Genomic DNA, 25,597 nt, shown 5'->3' on the forward strand with positions numbered 1-25,597 from the left:
ATGCCGATGATGAAGACGTTACATTGAGAGAAATCAGGGAGAATTTGTCCGAATAATGATCCAGTTTTTGCATCGTGAGGGTCATCCTGACACCGGCTGTAGGATTTATCTGTGCAACGTACAAATAGTGTATCACTATCTGGGACAATTTGACTCATTCCTACAGTGTACTCTGTACTCCTTATTGTGTACAGTGTACAGAGTTCCGTGTAGACGGCACACACTTCGATGTGTAGTTCACTGGGCAAATCACACAGTACAAACAATGTACACAACTCACTTCTCACTGTACAATCCTGTATACAATTCACTGTGCGTAGCACTATGTACACTATAAAATGTGCCCGGTTTTCACTGTGAACGAATTATTTTTCACTATACAGTGTATATTTCGTTCGCTGCGGATGACGCATTTATCACTATCCAGTTCACTGTTTACAGTACACTGTGAACTATGCTCACTGTGCACTGAAGGTACGCTCAGTGTATGCGTATTGCCCGCAACACTGTGTGCCACGCAGCAGTTGCGCATGCACTGTACGCGCGTTCACATAATGCGCTTCTTATATACTGCGCTCGTCTCGAGTAACGTCTTCTGAGCTGCTTGCTGCTACCGTAACTCCTAACTTGGTAGTGAGTTGTAGAACGGTCGTATAAGTTCTACGATGTTCTTAAGATGTTCAATTTTTTATCATAAATTTAATTATGGTCGTTAATTTTACGATGGTTGGACATTCTACGAAAGTCGTAGTTTCTAAGTAATTCGAACGTTGTAGGATGATCGTTAATTTTACTATGGCCGTAAATTCTGCTATGTCGTAAACTCATCTATGATCGTAAGTTCTACGAATATCATACATTTCAATATTTCGCACGTTCTGCGCTGACTGTAAGTTGAACGCTCTATTAGAGTCGTAAATTCTACTTTAATCTTAGATTCAACGCTGGTTGCAAATTCTTCGCTTGTCGAAAGTTCGAAGATGACGATAAGTTTCCATGATTCAATTTACGGTTTGTAATTATTAATAGGTAACTGCGATAAATTATAATGGGCCAGCGACGTTCCTAGAAAATTAGTCGCGAGGATGACTCGAAGAAATATATATACTTGGTCACTATACAATTTGAACGACGGCTGGGCATATTTTTTCCGGGCATATCAATCATACATCCTGCGCATTCGTGATGGCTGAATGAATACTTAGCAGTGTTTTTTTTTTTTGAATACCAAGTTGAATAAATATATAAATACTTACAGAAATACTTAACACAGTTGCTAATAAAAATAACTAAGATACTCAGGACAGTTTTTTACAAAATTGCTTAAAATACTTCCAGAAATACCTATGACAGTTGCTTACAAAAATACTCGAGATATTTACTGACAGAAATATGTGCGAAAGTTACTTATGAAACACTTTCAATTGTTCATTCATACAAAGATACTTACTAACAAAAATGCTTGCGATGTTCACTAGTAACAATACGTATAAAGCTTAGTTGAAGAAATACGTATTACGTTATCATCACGTTATAAACACCCGCATATTGCAGCATATACGAACAATAATATGTATATAATATTTGGTTCGTTATCATCACACGCACGTAGCAGTATATACAAACAATAATATGTATATAATATTTGGTTCGTTATCATCGTCCGCACGCAGCAGCATATGCAAACAATAATAAATATAATATTTGGTTCGTTATCATCACACGCACGTAGCAGCATATGCAAACAATAATATATATAATATTTGGTTCGTTATCATCATACGCACGTAGCAGCATATACAAACAATAATAAATATAATATTTGATTCGTTATCATCGTCTGCACGTAGCAGCATATACAAACAATAGTCAATATAATATATAATAATGCTACCACAGCGCGCATGAGTCCGACACAACAACTGAAGTATAAAAAGCGGACGCTGCAACAGAGGAGCCGTGGGACTCCGAGACGCGCAGCTTGACAGACGCCGTGGTATGCATATTCATCAATATTTTATTCATTGATATTTTATTCGTAAATATTTTTTCATCAATATTTTATTCATCATTATTTTATTTTTCAATATTTTGTTCATCAATATTTTTTTCTTCAATATTTAATTCATCAATATCTTATTCATCACTATTTTATTCATTCATATTTTATTCCCCAATATTATTTTCTTCAATATTTTATCCATTCATATTTTATTCGTAAATGTTTTATTCGTCAATATTTTATTCATCAACATTTTATTCATCAATATTTTATTAATTCATATTTTATTCCCCAATATTTTAACCATTCATATTTTATTCATCAATATTTTATTCCCCAATATTTTATTCATCAATATTTTAACCATTCATATTTTATTCATCAATATTTTATTCAGTCAGCTTATCACGTCTTTCAGTCATCAGCATCTCGACAACCATCCAATCAGCGGCTTCTGCAAGCCATCCAATCAATACAATCAAAACTTTGTCACTAATTGAACCTGAAGTGACATGTCAATAACTCGTACGGCACCTCACACCGCGTCTCGGTAATTTAGTAAAGCCTTCAACAGTTACCTCTCAAGAGTTACCCCGTAACTTGGGGTAATTAATCTCTGTTCCTCTGATCTCAACTTGGATTTGAGATTAGTTGGAAATGCAGAAACGCAAGTCAACAAAAGATTAATAAGTATTGTTCAGAGCAATCCATTTGATATCACTGTTGATATCGAGCGTCCTACATTGTGCTATGATATGAACATAGACACGCTGCAAAGACGGTTCAAATCGGTTAATAAATAAACTGTATATTATCATTATCATTTTTAAATTTAAAAGCTTCATTACATGATTCATTAAATGTGCAGTGTGATTTTATTTTCATTAATAAATCTAAACGTGTGTCTTCAGACTTCATTGTTAAGTCGGACATTTCATGTATTTAAACGAATGTCTAAAGGCTCTTCTTTTCTTATCACACTAAACACGCAACAATAAACATGTTGCTTCTCTACATCGTTATATATGTATGGATTAATAAACTTTAAGTTTTCCATTGCCATCATATATCGATAATTTAGCGAAATTGCTATATTAATTAGTTTAAAAACTTCGGTTACCACCGTTTTATATAAACCTGTAGCTTACGTGGACTGGTAGACATTATAAGTCGCTATAAAAATGAAAAAAATCAGGACAACTAATTCATTTGTTAAAATGAATAATTTTACCTAAACTTTAGAAATTGGAACGCTAATTTTAGAAATTAACATGACTTTATTAGAACTCAAATGAAGTTGAGTACATCAGAACTCTTTCGTCGTTTGACCATAACCCTTACATATCAAACAAATGTGTCAAAAATCACTCTTGTGTCGCAGCTGACATGTATGGCAACTCATCAATGGCTTTCCTTAAATCTCATAAATGAAACGTTTTTACACGTTTTCGTAATTCCAATTAACTCTTGTGAGTACATTGAGTTTAAGGCTAACAATCAAACGCAGTCCTGAAGCCGTGATTTTACCACCAAAATTACCATGATTCCGTAATTCAAATTAACGCATGCCATAAAATTGAGTTTCATGTAAATAATCGAACGTATTACCGATGTTGAACCGTTAAATCGCAATATCGTCGATTAATGCGATTGCATAAGCCGTAGTCAATCAACCATACCACTTGAGAAATCTCAGCTGCAACGCAAACTTCTTCCAAGCGATCATCTTGAGCCGTGAAACCATTAATGCATCTTTGCCAAGGTTATTTTTACTCAGTATGCCTCGCTCGTTAATCCACATGAACGTGAATCGTTCATTCACTGCACCTCAATTTCAAGCGATGAATTTCTTAGAAACTCAACCGATGAACTCGTATTCTCCGGCGGACAAACTTGCTTTCTTCGTGTGCTTTAACTTTTTAAAACGGAAATAAGTTTTTAAAAATAAAGTAGGTTTCTAGAAACGAAACATATTTTTTTAATGATATAATTTTGTTGCCTAAGCAAAAAGAAATGCGAGCTACTTACATTTTCCTATTATTGATCCATCAAAAATTAATTAATTCGAGGTTCACAAGTGCTAATTAAGGAGCACCATCTACAGCGCTACGTATTTTTGTAAATAAATATTTATTGAGGCTAAAAGAGGACTATATCTGCACCTGGTTTAATGTCAAGAAATATCGTCAAATAAACAAATAAAAGAGCATCAATTGAAAAGTAAAAAAATTTAATCAGTGTTAGTTTTTGAAAGATAAATAAAGGTCATTTCTATCCGGCATTGGTCATAGTCCAATAAGCTGACAATAACATCCAATTAAAATCTCTGAATTCAAGTTACATTTTCATTTGTTCAATTGCTATTATTGCCTCTACCGCCGTAGCTAGGTCACTCTCCGGGAACATGACTTTTGATTTAAATTATACGAAAGCCATTGACTGCAGAAACTTGACGACGGTTCTCCGCAACAGAGAACATCTTCTACAGAGAAAAATTTCTAGTCGGTGACTACCGTACTTTTTTTGTAACCTTATTGTTTATTTGTCCTAACTTTATAACAATCCTAATAATAACAAAATATGCCATATAATATTTCAGCTTTCTGCCTGACGTTCCTTATGAGTAACACGTACATACGGTATATTATTGACTTTTGCATGACGAATGTTCCCTCAAAGGGATATGTCATATATTTTTTATATTTTTTAATGATGCAATGAAATTTGATACTTGCAATGAAATTTGATACTTGGTCTACATGATTCTATTGCATCGCAAATGACACGAAAAGAATGAAATAAAAATTATATCTTCATGACTTCGTATTTCAGGCTGTAGAGGGTTAATTTACACCGTACCCTACTCTCGTCATCAATGATCATTACGGTACCCGAGATGCAAAATCTAGTTTTTTTATAAATAAAACAGTATATACTCAAATACAAAAAAATTTTATGATCTCAGAAAACTTTTGTTCACAGGGTTAACTACAATAATCTTGAAAAGTTGAGGAACTCTCCATGCGTGATAATCATGAGCTGCGTTGGCATGCGGCATGCCATGATGAGCAATAAAATTTACCTTATTTCGGGTTTTGAATTTAAATTTATAAATTGTGAACAATAAAAATCAAGCACGGTTGGTCAACTTAACAGTGCACGACAACATTAACGAGCTTGACACGTACCGTAATCGATGCGAGTGATCGTAACGATAAATTGAGTATCTGCTCTGACACTCTCCAATAGAAGTCATAAATCTTATTGCACTAGTTTGAAAACTATTCTAGAATAAATCTTGGATCGGTTTGGAATTATTTTAGAGGCCACAAGCCACGGCCACAAGCCACAAGCCATGTGGCCACAAGCCACAAGCCATGTGGCCACAAGCCACAAGCCATGTGGCCACAAGCCACAAGCCACAAATGTCCATTGTTTATATTAATGGCGTCAATGGAGTGTAAAATCACAAGTAAAAAAATCACACGGGACTGATGCATTATTGACGGTAATCTTATTCCAATTAATAAAGTAGGAACAAACCTTTTCAAATTATATAATTCCTCATTTTACTATTTTGTTGAAGTAACTTTCTACTCCTATATTTTTTCTCTTTTATTTTTTAAATTTAATCTGATTTTCGGAAAAGTAGATAAGCTACGCAAAGTTCCGAATAAACTGTCACAACTTTATTTACGAAATTCTAGCTAAATCCCAACATACTCGCAATTCATATCAATCAAATTTTTCTATACAATTTTTCTATAAAAATTTTTTATAAAAAATTAATTTTTTCTATAAAATCGCTTGAAATTTCTGATCTTTAGAATCGGCGCAAATAGAATTATTTCATTTTTCATTATTTAAACAGGGTTAAATTTCAATGGCAGAGCAACAATAAAGCATATTGAATATGAGCTTTTTACTGTCAAAACTATTAACGCTAGAGGCAGCATCAATTTACTTTAGGATAATGTAATGCTGTCAGCTTTATTGCTTGTTCTACGATTCTAATCATTTCCGGCATTATAGTTCTTGTCCTTATTCATTTACTTATTTCTTTTTTTCGTACAGTACAATGTGGGTAGACTAAAACGTCATGCTTGATATTTACAAAACCAAATAATTTCTGTCGGTGGTGTCAGCAGCTGTAGTAGGTAAATGGTAATATACTCGAGCGGATCATATATTAATAAGTATAAATACTCTTAAATTTGTAGGAGGCCGGAATGGGTTAGCAGCCTTCGGTTGTCTAAGCCAATAGCAGCGCCAATACCAGCAGGCGGTGGTGCCATGCAGTGCCACTACTGGCACGCAGGCTGCACTGCTAGTCACATTTCTGATGCTGCGCTGATAGTGATACTATCTTTTACTGGTCGTTTAGCAGCTTAACTCAACAATTTCTTAATCTAATTGTACCATTTATTCAACAAATATTGTAGTGTAATATATTTTATTCAGCTTCAGACTCGCCTTGCATGAATAATTTAATTAATTGCCTTAATTGCATGAATAATAACATGAACTTAATAAAACATAACAATAAATTCTAACCTCATCATGCAAATATAAGCTTATTAATCCTTGAGAAACGTTTCATGAGAGCATTTTAATGCCCTAATGTAACGATGAGATCGATATTCAATCGGAAAACTTGAACCCGATTGAATAAGGAAATCTAATTTCAATAAAGTTTATAAGATCATCGTAAACAATGGAAAGATCATTACGCATCACATCATCCACGAACAATCGAATAACAAGATATTAATGTATCACATTATCCGCGAACAATAGAATAACAAGACAATAATGTATCACATCATCCACGAACAATCGAATAACATGACAATAACGTGTTACATCATAGGCGCACCATCAAATAACAATAAAATCCTCAATAAAAATCCTCATTAGCGCACAATCGAACAACAAAAACGGGATTCATCATCGGCGAAAAACCAATCAAATTTCACTGGAAGTTAAAAAGCGAAGGCAACTTCCACGCCTGCCGGGGGCAACCTGCGTTAGATCGGGCAGTGGGGACTTGCTGAGGCCTTGTAACGGATACTGTGTTTTCATCACCATCCAAGTTTCTTAGCGAAAGTGTTTGTCCAAAGTGGTTGTTAGTGGTCGCCGCCATGTCTCTGCGGGTGCCACCATCATGAGTTTCAAGTTCAACCCTCCTGGTCAGTCCGCAGGTTGCCTGCGTTGAGTGTGGACGTCGTGTCTCACTGTGCCAAGATGCGATGTTTTCGATGATGGATTCAATGGATTGGTGGCTCCAACTGAAGCGTTGCCAGTCCGCCTCATCGGGGAATGTATACTGCAGCAGCAGGCGTAGGTTGTGCTTCAGCCTCATGAACTCGTCCACTCTGACGTCAGCACAGGGCCTCATCCCAGCACCATCCAAGATAGCAATAAGCACCTGTAGATAAATAAAACTATAGGGTTTGGATATAAAGGAATTGTTTCATAAAATGAAGGTTATCATTACACTGCCATGATCTCGATGTTGAATTCATCTGAAAATGTATTTAGAGCAGCTATCTCAATCAATCGTCAGTTCTGGAAAGATCGGGTTCCAAAGGCCGGATCCCTTGTGAATCGAGTCACGAAAAGTGCAAGAATCGGCAACAGGCCATGGGCCTATTTCTTCAGTGCCGACACTTCTATTCTATTCTATTCTAAGACAAATACGAGTCCCTATCTCCACCGATGTGAATTTGATCCACTGTTATAACAGCAAAAAAAATTCACACAAACTAACAACATAATATTTCAAATATATTCAAGGGCTTGAGCTGAAAGACACAAAATTCAATGTAAAATTTGTGAATGCCAGGCAATTTTTGATGGAATCGCCAAAGTTCCCAACTATATATAATTAAATTAATTTATTTTCGGAGTACTATAGTTTTAGTCTCTGTATGCTGGGTCCTTAACACCTCGCTAAGGAGGTCTCACTGAATTGGTGTTTGCGATAATGTTAGACATAATCAACTGGAGATATTTTCGGAGCGTTATCTTGACGGTAAATCAAATAAAATATAAATGGTTTTGCCAGCTCCGAAATCGTTTTAAACCTTTTCAATAGTTACTTAGTATAAAGAATAAAAACTTTCAGCAAAAGTAGGTGTATCTTGATAATAATGTAGATAACAATAATCTAGTGGTGTCAGCTTTCATTAATTAAAGGTGGCCCGTGGCCAAGTCAGAACCACGCAGCCACTTTGTCGATTTCAACCGGAATTGGAATTTCGAAACCGATTTCGATTTCAAACGGGTTTTGAAACCCCAAGTCGCTGCTCCAAGCTCGATGATCTTAACCCCTCGGCCATCACAAGATGAAGAAAGCCGTAGGCATTTTTTCCCGTACCTGTTCGATGTTCTTGGTTGGAAATCCAAGCTGTCGCATTGTTTCTTTGCCAATCAAAAATAACATGGCAGACTCAGCCTTCCGCTTGAAATCTTCATTTGTCTGCTGCCCGTTCTGCACCATAGAGAGCACCGAATTCTTTATTTTCTCCCTCAAGTGATCCACGGATAAAGGAAGTTGCAGGCGCTGCTCGTCTCCAAGAGACTCAGGTCCAAAGATTCGTGGTAATGAATTAGGTTCAGAATCAGGAGGGATTACTTCTGGATTCAATTCATGAGGTCTACGAGTCGAAAATAAGCTGCTCTGAATATCTCTTTGAGGAATATGTCTGATTTTTCGTCTGTAATCCTCTACCGGAACTTGAACTCGATGAAAATCTGATGCTTGTGGCTTCAATCTCGATGAATGGGTCAACAAGTCTCCCATCGGTGAAGATGATGACGTAGGCCAAGAGACGTCAGTTTTGACGTCCAACTCTTGCTTCGAGGTCCACTTTTTAACGCATTTAAGCAGACTATCAGAAGAGCCATCGGCAATTTTCTTACTCTTACATGACAACTCTAAAGTCTTTTCAGAAAAGGTTTCGATTACGTCGCTGTCATCAACGATTACGACTTCAGCTGGAGGAGATTTTGGGGTAAACCTTTCCCCCCCATGCTTCGTCAGGGGAATTAGATCAGGAGGCGCGTTCTTCTTAGGCAATTTTGGAGGATTTTGGGGCTTAATATTCTTTTTTTTAGTTCTCTTTAAGCTCTTCGCATTTGATGAATCGCTAGAAGCTTTAGTTACAGAGGAATTAACTACTTCACTGCGAGAGGATGTTCCTGAGAGATTTAGAGGACTTGAATCTAGGTCTAGAGATGCACTCAGATCTAAAGGACTATAATTAGTTGTCTGAAAAGAAGCATGCCCAAAATTTTCTGAATTACTTGATAGCTGTGAGTCAATTCTGAGAGTCACTTGATCAACATCTGAACTTAGGTTAGGTGAACTCCTAGAACTAACAGAGTTTTCCATGCTGGAATTCTGACCTTCAACAGAGGGTAATCCGGTAGAGTCAGCGTAACTTTCAGCTCCATTCGAAGTACCAGCGCTTATCCGAGAGATGTCAATGTTATAAGAAGCGGCATTTGAGTTACTGCTGCCTCCAGTACCGGCTAGTGTTGATCCTGTTTCGTTTAAATTCGCTGAAGATATTCCTATGGCACCCACATCGATAGTTGACAATTCAAATGAAGGACTCTCGTTCTCAGACACTTCAATACTCATGCTGAAGCTCTCCATGGTTTGGCAAGAGGCCATAGGCTGTGGATCAGGATCAGGCACAATGCTGATTGAATCATCGCAGAGAGAGCCGATTGTTTCGACATTGCTTTCATCCCATTCGTCAGGTTTCTCTACCTCAGTTGGATGCTCTTCGATGGTATGTTTTACAAGGTCACTCTCTTCTTTGAAGACCTCTCCACAAGGAATACAACGGACGCCATTTTCCACTTGATGACCTCGCAAATGTCGGGCCAAGTTTCCAGAGTGTTCGAAGGGCCTCGTGCAAAGACGGCACGAATATGGTCGCTCTTTCGTGTGGATTCTCCTATGAACCACCAAGTTTGCGTAGGCCGCAAAACCTTTCTGACAGTATTGGCATTGGAAAGGTTTTTCTCCAGTGTGAGTCCTAGAATGAATCTTGAGCACTTTTGCACACGTGAAACCTTTATTGCACTGGCCACAAACATACGGACGCTCTCCAGTATGCTTCCGAACATGAATGACCAGTTGGCCGTGCTGCGAGAACTTTTTAGCGCAGTGAGGGCAATGGTAAGGTTGCTCCCGAGTATGAACACGCATGTGGGTGTTGCAGTTTCCTTTAGAAGCAAAACCTTTGCCGCAGAACTGGCATAGGAAAGGGCGGTCTCCTGTGTGGATTTTGTAATGGGCTTGCAGACGAGACGGCCTGTCGAACTGACGGAGACATACATCGCAGCGGTGCTCCGGGGCGCCCTTGGAACTCTGAAATCAAAATTTTGAAATCAAAATCCAGTACGAAAAATTAAGGAGCAAATTAGTATGAGAAAACTTGAAAGAGTGAGATCGGAATATTGCATTGTTTATCTCGTTATTGTTTAATATTATAAATAATATGGTCAGTTTGATATTAATATTGTTTTTTGTATCATAGCAAGCTCGTAAAGGAGAAGGTCATGAATGTTAATTTCCATATTATGGACTTGATACTAAGTGCATAAAAATACGGTTCCTCGATTTTAAAATAGTGAATAATAAATAATATAAACAAATTTCAGAAATCCTTCGTTTAGCAAGCTTCATCTGGAATTTGCATACCCTATCTACAGATATTATAAAACTTGAAATTTTATAGTTTTAGAGTATTGTTCATGTACTACAACTTTACGATAAGCATTTCTATGCGCACACTTTTCCATTCACTCAACTCTTAGACTAGAAACAAAGAAAATATACCCTGGCATTTCCAGAGAAATTATACCCAGGTATATCTATATAAAATATCCGGTCCTCTCCAGAGGAAGAATCCCCTGGTATCAGCAGGGGAAATATTTTTAAACATACTCTAGTTAAATCCATTTGATATAGCTCTTAGTTTTTATGGAAGGAATAACCCTAGTCTCCCCGAAGGGAAATGTCGCTTGGTCTCTGGAGAGGATCCAGCATTGGTTTACTCATAAGAATTATTGCCTATTATACCCATGGGGGAATACGGGATACCTAGTATACGGGAAATATCCCGTGTTATCTTTAAAGAAGAAATCCGGAGATCGCTATTAAAAGTTAAAAGTCAGTCTTAGATCACGAAATCGAAATGTTCACCTCGAGCAGAGCGGCGTAGATTCTACACAAATATTTTCCCAGAGGGTTGACAGCTCAACATCAAAATCTCCAGCTGACCTTCAGTCTTAGCCTGCCATTCTTTGCTTTCAATTATTTAGTTAGGGCCATAAATACAACTATCGATTAGCTCAAGAATTGTTGTGACAGTAGCTTGAGATTATTACTTGATGAGCGTTGAAGTTACACTCGAGAAATGGACGACTTTGTCCAAATGGCGATGTACTTTTACCTATGTGTGAGTCACCCTGACCCAGATTGGTTCGGCAAAAATGACGTATCAGTGCTACGTCCGCTCTAATCACGCTGTGGGTATGAAAGTGTGTCACTATTTGGACAGTATCACACACAATAATAACACATCAATAATTTGTTATTGTTTATACATATGATCATTAACATTAATTACATAACGATTGCTCTTTATTTCAAATCATAATACGCTGAGCAAAAATAATCGGAATAGATCGAACTATATTTAGATCGTTTCCACCATTCCAGCTAGTATTTGAAACAATAGCAATGGCCATCCTTATTACTGCAACTCTGCAACCAATCAGTATCTTATTACAATGCAGTAAGCGTAAAAGCCACAAGGATAGTAGAATTTTACCAAAGACTGAAAGACACGAGTCAATTCTGGAATAAATATACCGTAGCCTCAGCAGGGTGGAATGATATGAAAGAAATGGCGTTTAGCCGGTATACATGGATCTGGTCCAGAAATACAGGATTATTCTAAATGATGGACCCAATTCAACAGATTCGTATCTATTTAGGCATAAATTCCAAATGGATAATTTATACATCAATTAAAATAGAAAGATTAAAAATTTCTGCTAAGTATTTATAGATGTTCAATGTCCCTCTTGCGTTGCACGGCAAACATATAAAGCCCCGTCCACAAGCTCAAACTTATCGTCAGTCTTGCATGTCATGCCAGGATTGACCGACAAGACGTCAAAGTTTGACGTCTTGCATGACGTGTGGGCGGAGTTTGAGGTTTGACAAACCTGGAAAAGACGGACGGGCGAGACCATCGGGTCCATGCAAGACTGACGATAAGTTTGAGCGTGTGGACGGGCAACAGACTAATTGGTCAAACTTCTACTCTATCTCAGTCTATATTGATGTTAGCTCAAGTTTTTCATATCTCATGATATCCGACACTGGTTGCAATATTTCTCTTGGTGAGTTAATGGAGTTATATCGTAGTTGCCCTTATTTGTGGCAAATTTAATAAAAAAGCAACAGTGACAAGAACAAGCGAGCACTGGCCTATGCGGCATTGATTGCTAAGTGCAAAGAAGTTGATCCAACAGCAAACAAAGACTTTGTAACGAAGAAAATAAACCCTTTATCGTAAAGAATGTGTCAAAATAAAGTCGCCAATGCGGCCTGGTGCTGGTAGGGATGCTGGTAGCTATAGGGATCAACCCTCATCGTGGCATTTTTTAAAACCATTTTCAGGACGACCGCGTACATTTGCATCGCGTTACCTTATTTTGGTGGCACAAACTGCGATCACTGCTGACACTGCAGCCAGCAACACTAGCTCCTACATTGCCGAGAGCGCACTAAACTGAAGGAAAGTTTGAATAGTGTGGACGCTCGTCAGTCTTCCGTCTTGTCGGTCAAAATTTGGCATGAGCACGACTGACGATAAGTTTGAGCGTGTGGACTGGGCTTAAACGGTAGCCAAACTCGTCCTACACACGAGAAAGCATAACTTATGTTACTGTGAGCACCGAGCACTGACGGTTCTTCAGATCAACCGGAGTTGCTGGTAGAGGCGGGACGTAAACAGAGTTGCTGGTTAGTTCCGAAAAGCATATCTCTATTTATGGGACGTAAGCAGAGTTGCTATTAGAGGCGGGACATAACCAGCTTCCTTGACGTAACCCCATAAGAAATAGTCACACGGGGTGAGGTGATCTCGGTCGCCATGCAGAAGTATAGAGCCAGATCTTCATTTCCTAAGCGTCCAACTCAGCACTCAGGAAGTGACCGATTGTCACTTCTTAAAGGGACAAGAGGGACGAACATATCGAACATTTATAAATATCACAAAAGCTTTGCATTTTTCTCTGTTCATTGCTGTACTAATTATTTATTATCAATTTATACTTGAATAAATACGAATTTACCAAATTGAGTCCATCATTTAGATTTTAGAATAACACTGTATTTCATTAGAATAACACTGTATTTCATTCCCGGGCCACATACCGTCAATGACTGAAAAACTTTGCACCTGATTCTAGTAAACCCGTAAATCAAATAAGTAAACTGCAGACGCATCCGACGCTTGGAATAACGTTGATTACACATATTCAATTTGTAATCTAAGTGGTTGCAACGTCATTTGCCAGGAGAGTAAAACCCAATATGATTTTGTTAACTACAGATATGTGCGCATACCTACATACCGTACATGTTTCCATAACTCCAGATATGTTCTACTACAGATACCTACGTTTCTATAACTCCAGATATGTTCTACTACAGATACCTACGTTTCCATAACTCCTGATATGTTCTCATAACTACAGATAAGTTTCCATAACTCCAGGTATGTTCGCAAAATTACAAATATGTTCTTAGTAAGTTTGAGGTTTGCCCGGACGATCAGGTCCAACAGATATCTGCTAGGGTCTGGACTGAACGCAAGAGTCAGCAGAGGCGGGCGCTGACAATATGCTACATAGACGTGCTTCCGCAGCCACAGCGTACGTCGACCTCAAGAAACCACGATTTATCGCCTCCGTATTCTTTATATAACCGCTATGCATTTGCTATAATAATACTAATCTTTTATGCAACTTGGAAATGTATGACTGACCATTTTTTCCGGTTGTAGGAAAAGTTATGACCGGACTCTCCTGGCAGCAACGCGCGCAACACACACACAACCTACACCGCAGTTGCCAGCGCACTGCGACTCTGCGTCTGCGAGTTCAACTGTGCAACCGAACGATGCCAAGCATCATTTGCTTACCGCCTTGCGCAGCTGATGTAGGATTTCTAAAGTGGTCATTTATCCACTATTTAGTCATTCACTATTATAGACAATTACTAATTTCAAAACTCAGCTTTGTGGGAAACCTCAAAGAACGAATGATCGCAACGAGGGAGCCCGACAGCGGCGACCAACTCGCAGGGATTTTGTTATGACATCTTACGGCAAACGGCATCACAAAAATTTGCGAATTCTAGGCTAGCCTCTTGCAACAATCCTCGTATCTAGTGTTTCCAGTTGTTATATATAGCGTTTTTTTGGAAGACATTCGCTTTATTGCTGCACCAAAGCACCAAAAAAAGTCCAAACCTCACAAACTACGTGTTTTACTACTACTAACTACACGTACACAAAAGCGCCAACTCGCAAACTACGTGTTTTACTGCTACTAACTACACCTACACATAAGCGCCTAACTTGCAAACTACGTGTTTTACTGCTACTAACTACACCTACACATAAGCGCCTAACTTGCAAAATACGTGTTTTACTACTAATAACTACACGTACACAAAAGCGCCAACTCGCAAGCTACGTGTTTTACTACTGCCAACTACACGTACACAAAAGGGCTCAATTCACAAACTACACAGTGGTGGGTAGTAGCGCGCTACATGTAGCGGCCGCTACATTTTCAGTAGCGTTAGCGGTAACGGCGCTACATTTAAGGCAATGTAGCGGCAGCGGTAGCGCCCGCTACATATTTAAGTAGCGATATGAGGTTTTGCCGCTACAGCGCTACCGCTACATTTATAGTTAAAGCCTTTAGATTTTACTTAATAGTATTAATTATTTATAAACCAGCATGATACATACATAATATAAATTACAGAATAAAACTGTGCGAAAGATTTCGGTGTAATGTTGTCAACCTCAGCCTGTTACTAGTGTCAACATGTTAGTTGTTACTTGTTAAGTTGTTACCAGTTACCACTTACCGATATTTTTCATGTTTCAGTTTGCTTACAGTTATTTTACACAGTTATTTTTATGTTTCACCTTCCCTACATGGATGTCTACTTTAACCTACTAATCTCAAAAATAATCCATATATATATACAAATAAAAGACTGATTTTTTTATTAGTATATGTGGATAATTTTTGAGATTGGTAGATTAAAGTAGACATCCATGTAGGGAAGGTAAAACATAAAAATAACTGTAACTTTTATTTACTGTATCTAACCCGTACTAGTTCGGTTAGGTTAATTGCAATAAAGTCGCATTGATATGTTTTGAAAATGTTTTATTATCATTAAATGTTTATGAGTAAATACCAATAGCAGAACAATAAATATTTAGAGATTTCCAATAATTTTGGCCATTGTAGCGGCTAATGTAGTGGCGCTACATTTTACTGTAGCGGTAGTGGTAGCGCTCGCTACAATCTAGTAGGTGTAGCGGTAGCGCCCGCTACATTTAGAGCATGTAGCGATAGCGGTAGCGGCGCTACATTTCAAAGTAGCGCTGCCCTGCTCTGAAACTACGTTACATTCTGCTACGGCACTCGTTTGCAGCACATCCATATTAAGTTCAAGGTCAACCTTCTAAGTCACTAATGAGGAGCAAGTGATACATCGTTTAATTACAACGAATTTGCGTCCCTTGACAGCGACTAACAGTTATTTTTTCAATACCTCTCGATCCATCAGGTCAGAGTTCTAAACATCGCACTGTGGATTCGAAGCTAAAAAATATCTTGAGATATAAATTAAAACTAAAAACTCTCTCAAATGGCGCAGGCAAATTAAATTCATGTGGGTGATGAGTAATATCGAATTCTAAGGTCGGTGAATAACGACGATTGTTGAATCTGCGACAAACTCTGCATAATTTTGCGGGTAGGTTTTTCCGTCGGAAAAAAACTCCTTATACCTTTAGGATATCTTATTGGATGTAAAGATCTTTAATATTTTTATCTTCGATTCAAGATATAAATATTTGCGGGAATTACGACGCCGTACTTAAAAATTTTAAACTTGAAAAATCCACTATTGTCAATCGTTTCCCTCCGTTTGTTTTAATTTGTTATCTCTCTCTCCCGTGCTCGCAATTCATCTCAAATTTGTCGATTTCATTTTCAACAGTATTTTCAACTCCCTCTTTCCACATACTCTTTGCTATGGAAAACTGTTCGTTCTGGGAATGGAAGAAGTCAGCGCCAAAGACTAACACCAAATTAAAAGCGTCTGGTTGAAAAAAAAAATAATAATTGTAAAACTAAATAATAACGTCGTCAACGGTTACAAAATCTTGCAAAACCTGGGCCCAGCGATACAGAAACAAGGCCGTTTAAATCGTTCTTTATTAAAAGTAAAATGCATACAAGGTTCACGAATCAATGCTCACCTTCAACTGAACAAAATCAACGGCATAGACAATTATAAATTAAAAGCCAAATTGCGCCAAATCCATAAAAATCATAAAATAGTTCCATAATACGTATCGAATCAGAGGTCCACCATTTTTATGTATCATATTATCGCTAAGTAGGGACGTGCAATAAGTTATGATCTTCACGTCATTTGTGAGACAAGTCTTTGCCAAACCTTAGTAGCCAAAGCAACATTCAAATTAAATAAATTGAAACTCATACTACATTCTAAATAAATCTTTTTGCAAATTACTTAATGAAAACGTCATCCTCAGTCGTGGTGCCCATGATTTACTTTAAATACCTACATGCAATCAGCTTTCAACTTTCAATTCATTAAATATTATAAATCTATTATTAAATTGCAAGTAAATCAATCACAAGCACACAGGAGTATAGATACAACCTCGATTTCGAGTTGAAGAAAACATACGAGCATTGCAATCACTGTCATCAGGCAACGAATGCCACAGAAAAAACGCATGTTTGAGTGAAAAATTGTTTTGTGTTACATATTTTAGCCTAAATCAAAAGTCGCGTTGGGATAACATTGATGAAAGGTAAAATAGGAGATGCACAGGCAAGTATATCGGTAAATCAAATTCTCTTTAAAAGGTCGGAAAATAAAATTTATCTCACAGTCAAAATGACTGAAATATTAGGGCATTGGACACAAAATTTACTGCAAGAGGAAGTCACGAAAATAAAATATGATATTTTCAACCCCAATAATGTCGAAAAAGTATCGATTGTCATAAATTTTTGAGTACCAGAAATGTGTGAATATAAAACACAGGAAAGACCTTTTGAATAAAAAAAATTATATAAAAAATATAATATTGTATGAAAAAAATAAACGAATGAAGGAGGGGTGAGTTGAGCAGCTCCAGTGCGGAGTTCAGAAGTACACGAGTACAATGGTGGGGCGGTCATCAAGAAATCCTTCTGGAATTCATATCCTCACAGCAATACAGGACGAATTTTTAAATAAAGAAAAGCGTTATTATATATTGGAGAATAAAACTGCCTCACAAAGCTGGAGAACACAACTGCATCACTTAAATGTTGCCTATTAACCTTTACTGATCTAATGAATAGGTAAACTCTAGAAGACCGATCATAATGATATCAAGCATTTTCAGCACTTTATTATTTAATATGATATAAAATCAGCCTGCTTATGAAACAATAAAATTATGAAACACGAAGGTGTTGATAGTTTGAAAAAATAATCTACAAAAGAGAGGGAAAACCTTCAATAAACCGCACACATTACAGCCCACATTCTTATGTAATAAATACAATAGTATCAAATGGCAGTTCATAAGAGCCATTTTCATATGGAAGGAGTGGACAACACTAGCAGTACATGGCAGAATATAAATATATACAAAATTACAAATATTTTTGGCATTTGATTCACTCTTTAAGTCCATCCTTCTTGAATAACGCCCACAGGAAATTGTCCTCTAACTATCTATATATAATATTATTTACACAAAAATCTTATTTTTGTTAATAAGTTGTCAGTTGCAAACCTCATTTCCCATAGCAGTTACTTATTTCTTACTACTACCAAAAAATATTTTTCACAACACAGAGCAAATATTGAGGACTTTATTAAAATGTATATGCAATATCATACAAAGGAAAATAAGAGAATAAAGTGAATAAAAAATTATAAAGTCCGGGAAGAATTTCATCACGCACAGACAAGTACACATACTTAATTACCCAGGTAATCATGGGCATTATGCAAATAAATCGGATAAGAAACATCAGGATATTAAGAAACCTTCCAAAAGTCACCTTTTGTAGCAAGTACCGGTAGCCACTATGGAGGCAGTCATTGAATGATTCTGAATAACCTGAGATCAAGGATAGTAGAAATACAGTTCATTCATTGCAAAATTTTAGTTTTTAGCGCATTTTATCATTTATGAAACAAAGACTCAATTGTTTAATATCAATCTTCATAAAATTGAGAGAAAACTTCAGGGTTCCATTAACATTCCATTCATTCATTTGTTGCCACAGTACATAATAAGAAGACTCGCATTAAGAAATTTCCTAATTATGAACTGGTGACACACAAGAAAACAAAATAATAACATTGCGATGCTTTAATACAATCAATTGTGAGAGTACTGTGAAAGAAGGTGCATGGATTATTTGAAATGAAAATATCATTTAATAACCTCCTGGGAATGATATGTAACATGTGCTTCAATTTTGGTATGCAAAAATAACTTATACCAGACAAATCAAGACAAGTTTTCATGTAATGTCTTGACCTTATAATCACAAAGCAACACTCAGAAAAATAATTAGGTCATATAGTCCAGATAGCCGCTCATTTTCTTACCGAAAACAATGGCGGAGAGCAGGCATAGACATGCCCTTTTGTCAGGCTGAACTGAGTCAGAATGTCCCACATAAACAAAAAGTACATCACTGTTGGGACCAAAATTCACTATTTCTCCCATCACAAACATATAAAAAATTGAAGACATTATAAGACCACACAGGAGCAATGGCATGCAGGGTATCAGTGGTCGCTCTCCATGACGTGCTTTACTCTCTTGAGGGCCACGAAGCTTTGCTTGGAGGAGAGGTGGTGGTAGCCGACAGGTCCTTTATCACAATTTGCGCACACCAAATATTTCTTGCCATCCACTGTATTTGAGAAGCCAATGTTCTCAAATGTGAACATGTCTTCCACCATCCACCAGTCATTCAACTGAAACATGTTCAAAAAAGCATAAATTAACAGCACACTGAGGGTAAATTTTGTACTTTACCTTCAATACATAACCAAAGTAAAAGGTTATCAAAGAAAAAATATTGAAATCATCTAAATAATGATTAATAATCATCAATTTTAAAAATACAATTATGTACTATAGAAATTGTAAATAACTTTTGGCTAATATTTAGTTACAGGTATTGTCTATACCATAATATAAACTAGCTTATAATGTGAGAAACAAAACAAAATATATGATATCAAGTTCTGCGGAAGAAAATAATAAATCCTCACCCACCTCTTCTGTTTGTGGATCATCCTTCTTCTGTGTGGGGGTGGGAAGGCAGAGCTGCTGCGCTGTGTGTGAGGCAGCGTTGGGGTTAAGGATCGTTGTGTCACAGTAGAGGCACAGGATGGCTGGAATATTTCTGCCATCTGCACTAACTTTCTGTCCAGTCTCATAATCAGAGGATGCCATCACAGATGATGATAATTAAACAAGGCAATGAATTAAGCTCCTGTCTGTAGTTTTAAACAGGACAAATTATGGTTTCTATATAAAGTTATTTAGACCTACAATACAACTTATCCAGCCTAAAATTTCATGAGGTAGTCTTACACTGTTACAGGAGAGAACATGAAAATTATGCAAGAAAAAAAACTGTGTGGTAATAGTATTTTGTATTTTAGTAAATGGTTTCCAGTAAAAGTGACAATTATCTTTCAAAATTAAGGATGAAGCATTAAAAATAGCTAGCACTCCTGGTTCATCTTTCTGTTTACATGATCCTTCTTTCTACTTTCCATATTGCTTTTCCTTGCATAAGGCTCATGAAATGAAAAGTTTCTATGGCCAGAGTTGTGAGTAGGAGGGCCACCAAAGCTCTTGGAATCTTCATTTTTCTGCTGCATGATTGGTTTCCGCCAGGGTCTGTCCACACAACCAAATCTGAGCTGACCAGCTTCTTTGCGGCCACCCCAACCCCCTCCTAAGCGCCTTGGGATCCATCCCTTCAGTGACCTTCCCACCTCTCTGTCAAGCAGCGCTTTTTTACCATCAAAAGACAGACCCTTACAATTGTGCAGCACTTTTTCAACATCCCCAGAATGCTTCAGCTCCACAAACGCATAACCTTTGCCCAAGCCAGTTATGATGTCTTTAACAACTTTAACACTTCTAACAGATGCCACTTTAGATATTGCAGCAAAAATTTCATCTTCCAAGATAGTTAAAGGGAGTCGGCCTACAAATATTGTGCAAGAAGGTTTACTCTTGATGTGTTTGGGAGGCACATGCTTTGCTTCCAGAGCTCGACACACAGCTCGGTCATGGGGTCGAGTGTCAGAGCAATCAATGCTACCAGCTTTCAAAGGATCATACTCATCAGTTGCAATTGATTGTGAAAAAGTAGGTTTCTTATCCATCATATAAATTGAAAAACCTGCTGTTTAAATTTTGGGAAGCCAAGAAGTATTTGATTCACCTGAGAAATTACAAATACACAATAAATGAATTGCAGTAACATTGAATTAATGTGTCAAATAAATCTATCTAAGCAGCATTCAGTTTAGACATCAAATTTATAGGCAAATAAATACAATGACTACAAAAATTGATGGATTAAGAGTTTCAACTATATCAAAATTCTAGGTACATTACATCAAAGTTTAATTTTGCAACAAATTTATTGCAATGAAGGAAAAAGTGGTAGGTGCTGGGTAAAAATCTTCAATCCCCAATATTTAGAGCCAAAAGAACACTGCCAAGCAGTGCGTACAATGATGCATATGCAATGCTTATCCCAAGCTTTTCCAAAGCAGCCTTACTGGCTTAGAGCTGGCTTTGCTATGAACTTTGCAGCATGGAAAAATCATTTGAAGCCAATTCAATATGGAATATTGGGCAGATGTTTTCTAGAATTGATGATAAAAATTAAGGTTTAATGTGCAATTTTCTAAAATTGCAGGTAAAAATATGCCATTTTTCTCATTTTTTCACAGATAAATTTGGAAAAGGTCATAGGAATGGGTAGGATTGGCCAGATTCACAGGCATTTATTTGATTCACAGGTGGCTTCTGGCCAATTTTACACTAAGGAAGCCAATGCACTTTGAGGCAGCAAAAACATCTGGCCATGGACCAAGCTTTCTGAAAAAAGCTTTTATTTCTTGTAAAACAGCAAAATTGAAACTTACAGTGAGTTACATTATTATATTAATTGGAAGGGTGGTCATAATTCAAGTGTAAGTCTGTGAGGTAGAGGCTTTACCTCAATGTCCTTGCATTCCAAAAGGAGCTTTATTATGAAGCTCCCAGGCCCCAGAGACCAGCCTATAATTAAATTATGGAATTGGATAAACAATTACAGGCAAATGAATTGAATCAGGCTTACATCAAATTGAATCAATAGCTAATGATTCACATTGATCATGCCTGCATACTTTATTATCCAAATAATCAAAGCTTAATGCTGGTATTGTAAAAAATTATTGCTCAACTACCTAAATATTAGAACATGTTAGAACAGGCTGGAGAGTTATCAGTATAAGTCTGCCTGGCCGGCATTTAGAAATCTAATGAATAATGATTTATACACAAATTAGGCATACTCACACAAGCAAACAGTCAATCCAAACAAAAAACAACATGTCTCCCACTCACTCAAATATGCAATGTTAATTAAAATTTTCATGAAATATTTCTGAAAAATTACATTACTATTCCAGACTAATTCTGAATACTGGTTATTTGGTACAGCCTGAACAGGCACAGATGCTGAGACACAAAGGTGTGCTACAATCTCATTTAACATGCCAATTTTATTGTATCTAGTATAGACACGATAACAGTATTTTATTAAGTCTAATATGAATTTTAAATTGAATGAGAATGAGAACATTGAATGGCATGAAAATCAATTTTCATCAACAAAACATTATAATTAAACTCAAACTGAATGCCTGCACCACAGCAATCTTAATGTTGTCTGCTTGTAGGTGGAGAAGTAGCCACACTATGGCTGCTTATTACACCTAGACTCAGCAAAATTTACTTGGGAAGTTTCAGTATTGCTTCACTGATTTTTGGAGATTTTACCAGGTGGACTTTCAGCTTTAGATCAGAGCTCAAACCAAGATGGTATTTGCAAGAAGCCAGGCCTTTGGTTTGTGTTAAATAGGTTATTGTTGCTCTTATTATTGCATGTAAAATATTTCTGTAAAAAGTTGCTGCCAAGAAGTATCCAAACAGATAAATGCAGGATGCCAGGACCCCAAAGCCCAAGGTTTGACACTTGACTCACTCTTGAGTACCGACTACCGAGTTGGGAAAAGTCCTCCTTTTATCTGAAATATTGCAGCTCAAATATCATATAATTTCAGTAGGTATGAAGGCTCATGGCTCTAATGCCATGTATTTTTGTTTGATTGAAAAAATCATGGTTTGAACTTTGCAGACATGTTGTTTCATAAAAATTTTCTACTTCCCCAATCCTGCAGAACGTTATGATAACAAGTCAACCCAAAACATTTTGTTATAGATCACATAGTTGCGGTCACATCAGAGCAATCCAACAGCACTATCACATGCTCAGTTGCCAATAAAGTAAAGACAAATATTATTGTTGCTGTTGGACTGTTTTTAGGATAAAATTTTAGATTTGGGCCTTGGGGTAACACGTGCACAGGACTTTGTAAATAAGTTTGCAGCTCATAAATGGCTTTTCATGGCAAAGATATGGAATTCACAGCTCAAAGAAATGGAATCATGGCTAGCAAATCCATAAAACCATGGCTTAAAAATTCCAGTTGTGGCTCACCAAGTAAATATATTCCATGCCTGTTGAGTACTATACTACTATTGATCAGCAGTCAGCACCCAAAGCAGGATTGGAATTTTCCTATTTGTTTCTGAAATCTCACGGCTCTAACATGACAAATTTTCAATACATTTGGAATCTTGCGGCTCTATCATGCACTTTTGTTAACAATTGGATAGGAGGTAATTCATCTGGCAGAAATCTCGGCTCTCGCGGTTTCGGAAATGACGAGAAACCTCTAGTCGCAGCCCTAAAGGCAGATGTTTTCCATGCAGCGTGGAAAGCTCAGCGTCAAGCATGGACCATGCTTGACCCAAAGTGGGTGAATATCAATAGATATTTGCAGAAAGTGGGTGAATATCAATAGATATTTGGCAATGCATCAGCAGCAAAATTAATGCCTTCTGAAGATCTTGGCAACACATTTGAATTTAAATTAGAACATTTTAAAGATTACTTTGAAATCACTGCAAATCTGAAAGACCGCAAGCGTACACAGTAAAGTTTCTGATATGCTGCGGATGCAATGAAACTTGTCCTGAAATCAGTTGTGATGTGTGCAAGTGTTGTGGTGCGTGGAGACTGGAGAGTAAAGGATAGCCTATCTAAGTTGCTTGCAACACTTTCTTATTAAAACATTACCCAGCGATAGATCTTAAAAATGGCTAGCAATGCTTTGGCTAAAAATTTATATCTTTGCAATGCTGCTTGGGTGCTTGCACCCTCTAAACCCACAACCCAGGGCTGGATAAGTCCAATTTTTCTGAAATGTCACGGCTCTAATATCATATAATTTCAGAAGGTATGAAATCTAGTGGCTTGAATGTAATAAATTTTTGTTTTATTGAAAATTGCAGTTTGCACTTTGCAACCATGTCATTTCATAAAATTCTCAACTTCTGCAATTTGCATTACTTTACAGTTCCCACCAATATATCCTGCAGAACAATCATTGTACCATCAAGGCGTCAAGCCGTTAACCAGGGCAACTCAGGACGATTTTGAACGGTTTTCATTCATAACTTCTTACTATGAAACATTTCATAAACAAGTTTAGGCTCATTTCAAAGCTCTTTGCAAAGGCTATCACATTGCTTCTCCAAAAACATTCCATATGCTATTTGTAAGGTGCCAGAAGCAAAAAAAAGAGTGTCCTGAGTAGCCCCGTCGAATGGGGCTTCTCGGGACACTTGGAATAAAATTTCATTTTAAAACATTTGAAGCATGCAGAGTGTACTCATACATTACTAACAGTATTGTCTCGATTCAGAATAGACTGACTTCCTGAATTAAAAACCTGAAACACGACAGAATCTCTTTTTTTATTGCTTCTGAAATAAGTGCTCTGGACTGTCTGAAAGCAGGTCCTGGTGAATTTTCTCTCGGGGGCGAAGGCATCAGGATCGACAGTCGCGACTAGCAATGGCTGGGAACACAACACGAGTGATTTAACTGATATCATGTGTTGCTGCCACAGGCACAAGAAGAGGCCGGTGTCATCACTGTCATGTTATCAGGCAGCAGAAAGTGCCAACCATGGAACACGAGAATAGTGACAGTGTGGATTTGGTTATCTTTTAATTGCACTGAAAAAAAAACAGCTTTAAATTTTAGCTAATAAGGTTAAATGAAGTTACAAAATAGGAATATTTTTTCAACGAGCTTGGGGATTTAATAAAGAAAAGTAATTAAGACGTTCACAAGAATTGATAGTGCGAGTTATTGCAATGCAATGCAAGGCCTTGTCTTCTTTGGTGAGTTATCGGTGTGCTGCGCGTTTCAACGGGACGACTGAAATAACCCAGCATTGCCCAATTTCAGCATAAATTTCATACTTCACCCCGTGCGCAAGCATGCTGCAGAGCAAATTAGCCAACATGATTACTTGCTGAAAGCCACAGCCTCACAGGGACTATATTCCTTCATGGATGTAAACCAGCGAGCCAATGACCTGCAAGCCGCCAAAACAATGGTCGTAACCCACACGCTAAACCCCGAAATATTTCTATTCCATGCAGCCTAGCCCCTTCCCCACTTTCGATAAAGAACGCCCTGCGCCACACTGCCACCTCTCCAGTCTGTCTGTTCTTCTGGAGGCTAAACCTCCACACTTACCCCCTGCTCCCCCTCCTTTCGGTCCCAGCTTGCGGAAGAAGTTTAACCAAACATAACCTAACCTAACCTAACCCCTTCGCGGTATCGCGGAGAGGTGGAGAGAATGGGGTAAGTGTGGAGGTAGAAGATGCTGGTGAACGTTAGGGCTGGGCTTACGCCTGCGAAGTGGGAAAGGTGATGCGACAGTCCGGTGCGGGGCCGTTCCCATTTACGGCAGTCTGGTGCGGTCTGCGGACCCTGTGGCTTACGGCATTTGTAAGAAGTGATGGTATGGGCTTAAAT

General features: G+C 37.5%; 3 protein-coding genes across 3 annotated transcripts; all 3 read right to left on the reverse strand.

The window, feature by feature from the left end:
- Positions 1 to 6,505: 6,505 nt before the first annotated feature.
- On the reverse strand, positions 6,506 to 14,166 carry LOC108681960. Its single transcript, XM_018171044.2, has 3 exons — positions 14,086 to 14,166; positions 8,382 to 10,388; positions 6,506 to 7,430 (listed from the first exon to the last, which is right to left on the reverse strand). The coding sequence occupies exons 1-3, from the start codon at positions 14,086 to 14,088 to the stop codon at positions 6,975 to 6,977; spliced, it is 2,466 nt and encodes an 821-aa protein (XP_018026533.1). The 5' UTR covers positions 14,089 to 14,166; the 3' UTR covers positions 6,506 to 6,974.
- A 2,387-nt stretch (positions 14,167 to 16,553) lies between these two features.
- On the reverse strand, positions 16,554 to 20,025 carry LOC108681968 (guanine nucleotide exchange factor MSS4 homolog). Its single transcript, XM_018171053.2, has 2 exons — positions 19,681 to 20,025; positions 16,554 to 19,376 (listed from the first exon to the last, which is right to left on the reverse strand). The coding sequence occupies exons 1-2, from the start codon at positions 19,858 to 19,860 to the stop codon at positions 19,185 to 19,187; spliced, it is 372 nt and encodes a 123-aa protein (XP_018026542.1). The 5' UTR covers positions 19,861 to 20,025; the 3' UTR covers positions 16,554 to 19,184.
- A 99-nt stretch (positions 20,026 to 20,124) lies between these two features.
- Positions 20,125 to 21,042, reverse strand: LOC108681967 (U11/U12 small nuclear ribonucleoprotein 35 kDa protein-like). The gene has a single exon (XM_018171052.2). The coding sequence runs from the start codon at positions 20,808 to 20,810 to the stop codon at positions 20,136 to 20,138; it is 675 nt and encodes a 224-aa protein (XP_018026541.1). The 5' UTR covers positions 20,811 to 21,042; the 3' UTR covers positions 20,125 to 20,135.
- Positions 21,043 to 25,597: the final 4,555 nt, after the last annotated feature.

Source organism: Hyalella azteca, unplaced genomic scaffold, assembly GCF_000764305.2.
Source record: "Hyalella azteca isolate HAZT.00-mixed unplaced genomic scaffold, Hazt_2.0.2 contig2726, whole genome shotgun sequence".
In the NCBI taxonomy this organism is placed as follows: domain Eukaryota; kingdom Metazoa; phylum Arthropoda; class Malacostraca; order Amphipoda; family Hyalellidae; genus Hyalella; species Hyalella azteca.